The 11,851-nt window shown below is 48.1% G+C and overlaps 1 protein-coding gene across 1 annotated transcript in view; it reads left to right on the forward strand.

The window, feature by feature from the left end:
• Nucleotides 1-11,851, forward strand: part of SMOC2 (SPARC related modular calcium binding 2) — a 285,658-nt gene that overhangs the window by 269,170 nt on the left and 4,637 nt on the right. Inside the window, 1 exon segment of the mRNA XM_007950494.1 lies at nucleotides 9,018-9,048. Coding sequence (XP_007948685.1) covers nucleotides 9,018-9,048 — 31 coding nt within the window.

An 11,851-nucleotide genomic window follows, 5' to 3' on the forward strand; every position in this document is an offset into this window, starting at 1 on the left:
AGAAGGCTGAAAGTACCATGGACTGCTTAAAGAACTAACTAACAGATGTGTCCTGGAGGAAGTGCACCCGAAATGCTCCTTGGAAGCGAGGCTGGCCAGACTTCGTCTCACCTATTTTGGTCATGTTGTCAGAAGGGACCATTCCTTGGAGAAGGATGTCATGCTTGGTAGGGTGGAGGGTCGACAAAAGAGGGGGAGGCCGTCAATGAGATGGATTGACATAGTGGCTGCGATGATGAGCTCAAGTATAGCAGGGATCATGGAGCTGGCATGGGATCGGGCGTTGTTTTGTTCTGCTATACATGGGGCCGCTATGAGTCGGAAATGACTCAACGACACCTAACAACAACAACAACGAGAGTAGCTAGGCGGTGTGATGTTCTGTTTTCTTAAAAATTTCTCTCTCTCTGATATAAACAAAGTGAGTTGGAATGTAAATGAGGGTTAATTTGAGGTGAGGAAGAAACAGACGTCTTTCTTCTGAGAAGGAGAAACTGGCTCCTGGATGTTTGTGTCCCTATCTGTGTGCCTAGGTAGACCTGGCTTAACTTACAAAACTTGATGGAACCAAACAGGGTTTAAAACCACAGAAGCAAGCACCCCAAGGGCTTGGTCCGTTGCTGAGAAATGTTTGTGAGCGTTGAGATTTTCAGTACAGATGATTCTTTGTTTGGATTCGGCCATAGTTTCATGTCTCATCCATCAAACTGTCAGCTGAGTCCACAGTTTTTGGCTCTTAGTAGCACGTCTAGATATCAAGAAGAACGAGAAGAAAAAAGCATTGCTTAAGCCAGTTGCAAAGTATGGCCAGACCTTCTGCTTCTGAGAGAACCAACCTTTTGGGAGTTGCCCAAATTCTGGCAATTGTGTTCCTGAAATCTGGCATCCATTTCACGGGGTAGAAAAATGAATGAAACAGATGGTTCTAGTTGTGTTTATCTGACAATGCTTAAGTTAACCTTCCCATTGAAATATCAGTTCCAGTTGGGAATTGGCCTCGCAGTACAGAAAATGGGCTAAGTGTTGAAGTTCAAGTCCACACCCACGGCTCGGTTCTGGCTGGAGGACCTGCTGGTACATGAGCCAGTGACAGCGTTCTCCTGAGAATGGGGTCCCTTCCACTTCTGCTCCCAATTCTGTTTCAGAATGTCCAAGGAAATCACTAGATCGCACCGGTGCTGCAGTTCCTTTTCTATGTAGATTCTGGTCACAATCCCAGGAAGCGTGAACGAGGGGCCAAACACAGACGTCAATAGTGGGGTCCCTCCAATGCATGGAATTGTGTCTCCTATGAGAAACAGTAGCATCAACATGACAGTATGGTGTCCGGTTTCTATCTGTTGTCACCATAGCTTTTTTTTCTTTTCTCACATTGGTTGGTTGTTTGGGTCTTGGAAGAGAAAATCAGCATGTGATTCAAACCTCTGGGTGACTCATTGGTTCAGTTTGTGGTGAGATTCACCCATGAGTCACTGGCATCATTGACTGTATCCCTTTAGTTTTCTTTCTTCTCTGGTTCATCATCCCCATGTGCTGTTGTTGTTGCTGTGGTGGTGACTGGTCGTGTTGATGGTCTCTAGTTCTCTGAAGGGTGGTGGTGGTGGTGTTGGTAGTGGCCATCGGTCACCTCAGCCTCCCACCAGCCCCATGTGCAGCACCATCCCGCACCATCTTCATGGTGTTTTTGAGTCCACCATCTTGGTTACTGTGTCCATCTCATGGGGGGGTCTCCCGTGCCCGCACTGACCCTCCACTTTATAAGCTGTGATGTCCTTTTCTAGGGACTGGTCTTTCCTGATAATGTGTCCAACGTAAGTGAGCTGAGGCCTTGCCTTCCTCAGTTCTAAGGAGCATTTTGGTTGTGTTTCTTCTTCTAAGATGGATTTGTTCATTCCTCTAGCAGCCCACGGTGTGTATTCATTATTCTTTGCCAATACCACAGACCAATCCATGGTCTTTTCTGTTTGTTCATATGCATGTGAAAGTTGCATAATGAGAAATGATGGATTTAGACTGTGGTGTTGGCTCTGAAACGTAGACTCCTCAGTGTCCAGAGTAGGGTTTGTGGCTGAGGGGAGACTGGGTCAGGCCAGTGAACAAGAGGGGAAGGGATCAGAGTGGAGAGTCGGGAGGGGCAGGTAGCTGGTCCTGGTGTGTCCTCTGATGGCCCAGGGAGTGGTCCTGCTGCCCCAACTCCACAGGAAGTCGCTGGCTGGCTCTGTGTGGCAAGCAGCAGTCTTGGCAAAGATCACCTGTGATGAGCAGTTAAGAAGCAACAGGATCCGTCATCTTGCCAACATTCCGGGATACTCAGGAAAACACTTGCTCACCCTCACCATTGTAGGAGTTCAGTGAACAGAACCTCAGTTGAAATCAGTCTGGGGTCCTCAGTTCTGAAAGGCGTAACTTATGTGTACATCCTAGAGTTGGAGCTTATCTTTGTGACAGTGATGGTTGTATTTGTAGAGGTTTGTGGCTTTCAAAACTGGTGACAGACAGTCTATTTCTCTGCTAACCTTTATGTTTTTCTTGAATTCTTTGTAAAGGGTGTCAAAGAGGCAGCATTCAGAGCAAACTGCTGAAAGTAAAGGTAGTAATGGTGCTCTTCAGAAAGAACAGTGTCTGCCCTGGACATAAAGGATTCCGTGCACGTTGGTGACAGAAATGTCGAGGAAGAGGAAGTGAGTCTGCCCCTGGACCCATGGGCAGGACCCACTGCTGCTCTGGTGGTTGGTCTGGGCACCGTCTTGTGTGTCTGCCTCAGCAGGTGCCTGGCTGCCGGTGGGGAGGCTAAGTGCTGTCTCTTTGAGCTGAGTTTAGGAGCTGGTGGCCCAGGCGCAGCTCTGCTGGAACAAGAGGACAGATGGTTGGGAGCGTACACTTCTGGTGTGTCACCCTTACCTGGCCCAGCTGGGTCTCCTCGCTGAAGAAACAATATCAGGCATTGTTGACTGGTTCAAAAATGCCGTAGGGTGGTGTCTGACGTCCTCTGCCTTCAGAAGGGAAACACGAGCAAGATCGGCACCAGCAGCCCGAGTCCTGTTCTTCCCAGGTGGAGGTCAGACAGGCCACCAGCCTCTGAACTCTTTACCGATTCCAACACCAGCTTTGCCTCCCCCAGCACTCTGCTTCTCTGCTGGGTTCAGTAATTCATTGCAGCAGTTACACAGAACGCACAGACAATGCCCAGGATTATGGGGCTTATTAAAAAAAACCCTCACTGCCGTGGAGTCGAATCTGACTCATAGTGATCCCTCCTTGGGTTTCTGAGGCGGTATCTCTACGGAAGTAGATTGCCCAGTCTTCCTTCCGAGGAGTGGCTGGTGGGTTTGAACCTCCAGCCTTCTGGTTAGCAGTCAGATGCCTTAGGCACTACAGCACCAGAGCTCCTATGGGGCTTATTAGTGAAGTAATAGGTTATAAATGAGCATCAGAAACAACTAAGGATGCAGTTACTTAATTAGGGCACGTCTTCTGAGCCGTGAGGCATGCATCTCTCTGGCCTCAGCTTCTACCCTGATCAGGCAGGTGTCACAAGGCTCTTTTAGCTCTGCTGACAGGCACTCAGAGAGGCACCCCACCCAGCCAGCAAACCTGCTCCTGGGCCCTTAGCGTTTTTTGCTCCATGGGCTGGGAAGCCCACTGCTCTGTCTCAAGCTGCTCTCTTGTCCTGCCACTACCGTTCCCCTGCCGCTCTTGTTACTGTCTCTGATGTCACAGCTCTGTGTCCTCTGGATCGAGGAGGTTCAGCACATACCTGGGCTGCAAAGGATGCCCTCTTCTTTCATGAAGGTAGTGAGAGCTCCCCTGTGTGCCTCACAGCTCATTTTAAGTCAACAAGATGGCAAAGTGACCAACCCATATTAGGGTTCCACACACCTAATTTACACAGTTCCACCCCCACAAAGGCACCATACACCTTACTTACATTATAAGCAAGCTGTCTGGTCCCCTTGGTGGGCCATAAGCACCTCACATTTACGAAGTCCCACCCAACCATTTTTTAAAAAACAAAACTCAATACCGTTGAGTCGATTTCGACTCATAGTGACCCCTCCTCAGGTTTCCGAGGCGGTATCTGTATGGAAGTAGACTGCCCAGTCTTCCTTCTGAGGAGTGGCTGGTGGGTTTGAACCGCCAGCCTTCTGGTTAGCAGTCAAATGCCTTAGGCATTACGCCACCCAACCATTTAGTGGGAGTTATAAAGACTATGGCAAGAAGGGCCATATTACTGAATTCACTGCTCTTTGATCAGAAATCATACTGTGTAGACATTAGATGAGACACAAGATACATCGGACTTACCAGCGGGCACAGTGCCTCAAACCACGGGGGGGGAGCAGAACCACAGCCTACGTCATTGATGCCATCGTATTTGTAGTACTCACAGTGCTGTTACCGCTTTTGTAGACCTAAACAGTCTGTAATTTGCAATTGCATTCACCTACAAGCATTGGCGTGTCTCCTTGAGGGAGGTGGTGATAATCTCAAGAGCTGTTTTCAGAAAAATTCTCAGAAATGAAAGCTTGTATAACTTAATCCGTTAGTAGGTAATGATTAAGGAGATCTGTTGGCATAATGGATAAGGCATTTGTCCACTGACCAGAAGATTGTTCAAACCCACCAGCCACTTCTCAGAAGGAAGATGGGGCAATCTACTTCAGTGTTAGAGTGGGTTCTCTAGAGAAGCAAAACCAGTAAAGCTTATATGCGTGTATGTATATATATATATATGTTGTTGTTGTTATGTGCCGTTGAGTCAGACCCGACCCATAGCGACCCCTCCTTGGGTTTCCGAGGCAGTATCACTACGGAAGTAGATTGCCCCATCTTCCTTCCGGGGAGTGGCTGGTGGGTATATATATATATATAGAGAGAGAGAGAGAGAGAGAGAGAGAAATTTATCTTAGGAAATAGCTCACAGTTATAGAAACTGACAAGTCCCAAGTTGCTGGATCAGATGGCAAGCTGGAGGCTTTTCCCGACTCACGCAGCTGCAGGGGCTGATGAGGTCAAGGTTGGCAGGCAATATACCAGCTGTTGACTCCAACTAATGACCAAGTTCAAGATCTCTAAGCTGAATGGTGGATATTCACTCAGGGACAGTTGCAGGCAGCACAACAGGATCCCGATTCACAGAAGGTTCTGTCTTTTTCCCAGGATGTCCATAAATGTATTGGAAGCAGGCCACACCCCCAGGGAACCTCCCTTTGAGTGGATTGGCTGCTCAAAACATACACATCTGATCTCATCATGGGAATAACCCACATCACAACTGCTTAAACCACTCAGAATCATGGTCCAGCCAAGTTGACACACAACCCCAACTGTCACAGCTTCCATAAAGATTTACTGCCTAGGAAACCCACTGGGGGTCACTGAGAGTCAGAATTGACTAGATGGCAGTGAGTTGTTATTATTTCAGTCAATGATTAAGACGAAATGCTATTTTTCAATAGACCCCAAACATGAGGTGACACACGCTCGTGTGTACGGGGCCGTCCTCATCATGGGTACAGTGGCCATCTTGGCCGCAGGGTGATGCTCCTGTGTATGGTAGCCATCCCTGTTACTACCATTCACTTGGCTCTTACTCATGGTGACCCATGTATAATGCAGCACACCTTGCCTGGCCCTGCACTGTCTTCATGAGAGGTGGCGTATTTGTGTCAGCCTTCTACTGTGAGCCATGAGGTTGTTGTTGCCTAATGTTTGGAAACGGATCTCCTGATCTTTCTCTTTGGTCTGTCTCAGTTGGAAGCTCCACTGAGACCTGCCCACCATGGGTGACCCTGCTGGTATCTGAGCTACTGTTGCCATAGCTTCCAGCCTCACAGCGGCATGAAGCCCCACAGTGGGACACACTGACAGGTGCTGGATGTACATAGTTGTTGCTGTTGTTAGGTGCCATTGAGTTGGTTCCAAGGCATAGCAACCCTATGACAGTAGAACGAAACACTTCTCAGTCCTGTGCCGTCCTTATAATTGTTGCTGTATTTGAGCTCATTGTTACAGCCGCTGTGTTGGTCCATCCTGTGGAAGGTCTTTCTCTTTTTTGTTGGCCCTCTGCTTCATCAAACATTAGAGATGTCCTTCTCTAGGGATGGATCCTTTCTGATAGCATGTCCAAAGTATGTAAGATGTAGTCTTGCCATCCTTGCTTCTAGGATGGATTCTGGCTGTACTCCAAGACAGATTTGTTTGTTGTCCTGGCAGTTCATGGTATATTTAATATTCTTTGCCAAATCCATAATTCAAAGCTGTCAATTCTTCTATCTTCCTAATTAATTGTCAACCTTTTACATGCATATGAGGCAACTGAAAATACCATGACTTGGACCAGGTGCACCTTAGTCCTCAAAATGACATTTTTGGTTTTTAACACTTTCAAGAGGTCTTTCGCAGCAGATTTGCCCAGTGCAATATGTCGTCTGATGTCTTGACCGCTGCTTCCATTGGTGTTGATTGTGGAACCAAGTAATATGAAATCTTTGACAACTTGTGTCTTTGCTCCATTTTTTATGATGTTGCTTATTGGTCCAGTTGCAAGGATTTTTTTTTTTTTCTTTATGTTGAGGTGGAGTCCATACTGCAGACTGTAGTCTTTAATCTTCATCAATAAGTGCTTCAAGTCATCCTCACTGTCTGCCAGCAAGGTTGTGTTGTTTTCATATCACTGGTTGTTATGAGTCTTCCTCCAATCCTGCTGCTGCATTTTTCTTCATATTGCCCAGCTTCTCGGATTATTTGCTCAGCATACACACTGAATAAGTGTGGTAAAAGGATACAACCCTGACTCACCCTTTTCCTGATTTGAAACCACACAGTATCTTCTTGTTCTGTTCAAACAACTTCCACTTGGTCTATGTACAGGTTCTGCATGAGCACACCTAAGTGTTCTGGAATTCCTAATCTTCACAGTGTTAGTGTCCATCACTTGTTAATGATCCACGCCATCCAGTGTCTTTGTATAGTCAATAAAACACAGGTACACATCTTTCTGGTTTTGTTTACTTTCAGCCAAGATATACCTGACATCAACAGTGATACCCTTCATTCCACATCTTCTTCTGAATGAGACTTGAATTTATGACAGTTCCCTGTCAATGGACTGCTTGAAACATTTTTGATTTATTGTCAGCTTAATTTTACTTGCATGTGATAATAATGATACTGTTCAATAATTTCTGCGTTTTGTTGGATCACCTTTTTTTTGGCACAAATATGGATGTATATACAGTGCAGTATCATAATTCTTCTTTTAAGTAGTTTGTGAATACAAACAATTCCTGGTCACAAATGACCAAGCATTTCAACATGGCGTTCTAATGCCTTGAACATTGAGTATGATGACAGGCACATTCTTGTTTGACATCATCTCCCTTTTGGTCTTAATTTCTCTTTCCCAGTTGCCTTCTCTTTGAGTAAAGACATGAGTTTTCTCTTCCCCTTCATAGTTTGTCATTCAGTTTGAATGGAATTCAGAGAGACCTTTGAGTGACTTTGGGTAACAGGAGAACCTTGAGTGACAACCACTTCCTGGAGTATTATAAATGCTTGAGTACTGGAGGATATCCTGTAGGTGTGTCTCAGAGACTTTCAGGAGTGACTGCACAGAAGAGACGCAAAGTCCCCAATTCCAGTTAGACTCAGATGACTTTCCATCCAAGGTTTTGCCTTTGCATGTTTGCTTCTCTTGCTTCAGAAGCAGACAATTGAGGGAGAGGTAACACTTCCGTCTTCTCTAGAAGTCCTTGAAAGGGTGAGTAAAGAGAAGACGTGCTGTTGGGCACCCCTGCGCTACTTCTCACTCCCAGTGACCCTGTGTGACCAGTCACCCGTCCCCCCAGGGTTTCCCAGGCTGTCATGTCCTCAGAAGCCGGTCCCAGGCCTCTTCTCCCATGGAGCTGCTGAGTGGGCTGCAGTTTCACACTGCGGCCGAGCATTTAGGGCTCTTCAGAGAAAACTGTTGTTGTTTGGAGGCATTGAATCAGTTCTGACTCATGGTCAGCTCACATGACAGAGAACTGCCCACAGGGTCTCAGAGAAAACAGCTAGAGAGGAAGAAGGAGGGGTGTGTCACTGAGGCTCCCAGACTGCACATGCTGGTGCCCAGGCCCCAGCGCTGCCGGCGCCTGCCCCGTGGGTTCAGAGAGGCATCCATGACATCTTGGGTGGGGACCTCCCCCGAGCCTCTGACACAGCTGACGGCTGGCCGCAGAGCCCGCTCAGTAAAGCCCCCACTTACTGAGCCCACATCTGCTATCATATGGCACCCACACTGGCCTCAGGCTCATGGGACACATGGTCACAGCACACGTAGCGAGAAGCAAGCTTCGGCTGAGTGAAATCCACTTGATCCTAAGAAAAGTCTCAAGCAGTCCCACCAGAGATCCAAAAGTCCCTGCAGTCCACTCAGAAAGAGAAAGAGGCCCACCATGCCCCCAGAGAGAGGGTTGAGAAAGCCCTGCTGTGTTACATAAATCTTACACAGACATTCTGCAGCCAGAACCTCACTCTGGGCACATGGTCAGCATGCAGCCCGATGTGGGCCAGAGACACAGTGCTGTCTTGCTGGGCTCTGGAGAAGCGAGAACATACAGGCTTCGCATGGTGGCTGTGTGTTACAGCAACCAACTCATTCAAAGATCAACACGTTTATGCAGTTAGACACCCTGGGGTTTATGAACTCCCTTTGGCACCTCAGTCTCCTTATTATGCAAGTACATGTTACCTACAGCAGGAAGGCATCTAATCTGGTTTCCACTTCATTAAATGCAGCTCAGAAAACAGATGTGATTCCTTCACAACAGGGGCAGGCAGACGGGGAGGTCTGTGGTTCCCCTTGGATGCAAGGGGAACGAGATTGTCATTGTTGTCTGTACCAAACAGCCCTCACCCTGGAGCCAGTTACGTGCCAAGAAGCAGCTCCTGTCACTCCACACGGCCCAGGAAGATGCAGGTGACCAGAGGCCCTGGGGTAGCCTCCAGAGCCCTTCCCCACATCTGACTCATAGAGATGACAGTCTGCCTGCTCAATGCACTGTCCATTCTCCCAAGGAGGAGCCCAGCCACTGAGAGGGAAGGGCCAGCAGGTCTGTGCTCCGTGCCTGGATGGGTGGACGGCAACTCTTCCTGGCTGTCACGCTGGGAGAACATTCCAAAGCCAGAAGATGGTGCCACCTTTGACTCTGGAATGTGGCTGGGCTGGGCGCAAAGGAACCACACAGCTACCTCTGGCCCCACCTCCTTCAGGAGTCACATGGTTTAAAATCAGAAGAGGTGTGCATCAGGGCTGTATCCTTTAACCCTACATATTCAGTCTGTATTCTGAGCAAATCATCTGAGAAGCTGAAGAAGAAGCAACATCAAGGTTGGAGGGGAACTCACTACCGTTGTGTGAATGCAGATGACAGCCATGCTCGCTGACAGTGAAGGAGACCTGAACCACTTGCCAATGAAGATCAAAGACCACAGCCTTCCCTGTGGATGACACCTCCACACAAGGAAACCAACTCCTCACAGCTGGACCACTGAGCAACATCATGATAAACGGGGAAAAGATGGAAGTTGCCAAGGAGTTCATTTTACTTGGATCCACAGTCAACCCCCACGGAAGCAGCAGTCAGGGGATCAAACGACATGCTGCACTGGACACACTTGTTGCAAAAGACCTTTTTCAAGATGCCAGTTAGAGGACCTGGGTGTGCCTGACTCAAGCCATGGTATTTTCATGCACCTCAAATGCATGTGAAAGCTGGACAGTGAACAAGGCAGACCAAAGGAGAACTGAAGCCTTTGAGTTATGGTGTAGGTGAAGACTGGTGAAATGCTGTGGACTGCAGGAAGAAGGAGCGAATCAGTCTTGGAAGAAGCACAGCCAGAATGGTCCTTAGAAACAAGGATGGCAAGACTTTGCCTCGTGTACTTTGGACGTGTGATCAGGAGGGACTAGCCCCTGGAGCAGTACATCATCTTTGGTGAAGTAGAGGGTCAGTGAAAAGGCAGAAGACTGTCAACAAGATGGATTAAAACAGTGGCTTCAGCAGTGGGCTCAAACATTGCAACAGCTGTGAGGACGGAGCAGGACTGGACAGTATTTTGTTTGGTCATACATAGGGTCGCTAAGTGTCGGTACTGGCTCTGCGCCACCTAACAATAATAACAGACAATAAATGGTGAGGACGACTGGGTCTCGGACAGGCAACTTTAGTGCGACGAAGTGGTGCTGTGTCATGTGAGCAAGGAAAGGTGAGGAGCTACGTGGTGCTAGAGTTTGTAGGCAGACCTGGGTGTCGTTACCAGCCAGCGCACCTCTCACACAGTATCCACCTGTCCGTAGAGGACTGTCTGTGGCTGTGATGCAGAACATGTTTCAATGAGGCTTCCAGAGTAAGACAGACGAGAGGAAGGCCTAGTGGTCCACTTGTGAAAAACATGCAGCGCAAACCCTATGGATCACCGCAGCTGACACCGGGGATGGCGCAGGACTGAGCAGTGCTTCGTTGCAGTGTGGAGGATGTCACCTTGGGCTAGGACAACTCAGCACAGCTAACAGCCACAGAGGGAGCACACCCTGAGGGAAAGACCTGACTCGGTGAGTCTCTAAGCGTTCATCCTGAGTGGAGGGTGAGAGCAGGGTCTCAGGCACGTGGGCAGATGGAGGGAGTGTAGGGACCATCAGCAGGTGCGAGTGAGGAAAAGACAAGGCTGACAGTGAAGTGTTCTCTTGAATGTAGATTATATTGTATTTTGGTATTCTTTATACAGATTCATCTTACACACTGACTGGCTCCTGGGTCCCATGGATCCTCATATTATCAGCCACCTACTCCACAGCGATGAGCTGTGAATTCTCGCTGACATGCTGCTGCGTGGATTTAGAACTGTTCCTAAAGAGACAGAAGCTGGGAGGCTGCACTCCTGTCTTCTAGAGCTTCTGCAAAGTGGGGTGTATCTGAGGCAGGTCCTGCACTCATGTGCACTGGGTTGAGAACCCTGGCTTCCATCGTTCCTTGCAGGAGGCCTGGTGTGTTTCTGAACATGTCTGAGTGTTGAAGAACTTTGTACATAATGTTGCTATTGGTTGTCATTGAGTTGATTGCCGCTCGGGGTGACCTCCACATACAGCAGAAAGGAGCATCTTACAGTCAAGTGCCACCTTCATGACCTTGGTCTGCTCGGGTGCACTGTTGGGGCCACTGTGCATCCTGACTGCCTTCCAGCCGGGGGCTCATCGCCTGGCACCCTGTGGGACAGTGCTCAGAGGTGACCCACAGGGGTTTCATTAAAATCAGAAGAAGTAGATCCCAGGGCCTTCTTCCCAGTCTTCCTCATCTGGAAGCTCCGCTGAAACCTGTCCGCCGTGGGTGCAGCGGCTGGTTTTGGAGATCCTCGTAGCCTAGATTTGTTGTCGTTAGGTACTGTCAAGTTGGTTCCAACTGCTCATGACCCCATATATAACAATATGGGAACTCAGGGTTTGAGTTTTCCTTCAGTTCTTTCAGTTTGAGAAGTGCCAACCATGTTCTTCAGCCTTTTGCTTTCTAACTCCCTGTCTTTGCACGTTTTGTTATAATACTTTGTCTTCTTGAGCCACCCTTTGAAATCTTCCATTCAGCACTGGTGTTTCATTATTTCTTCCATTCACTCTAAGTACTCTCCATTTGAGAGCAAGTTTCTGAGTCTCTTCTATATCCATTTTGGTCTTGTCTTCCTTTCCTGTCTTTTTAATGACCTTTTGCTATCTTCATGGATGATGTTCTTGATGTCAACCCACAGTTTTTCTGGTCTTGGGTCACTAGCGTTCAATGTGTCAGATCTTCAGCTGGTCTCTAAAGGCAGGAGGGAC

This window comes from Orycteropus afer, unplaced genomic scaffold (assembly GCF_000298275.1).
Source record: "Orycteropus afer afer isolate SDZICR_OR568_19922 unplaced genomic scaffold, OryAfe1.0 scaffold00273, whole genome shotgun sequence".
In the NCBI taxonomy this organism is placed as follows: domain Eukaryota; kingdom Metazoa; phylum Chordata; class Mammalia; order Tubulidentata; family Orycteropodidae; genus Orycteropus; species Orycteropus afer.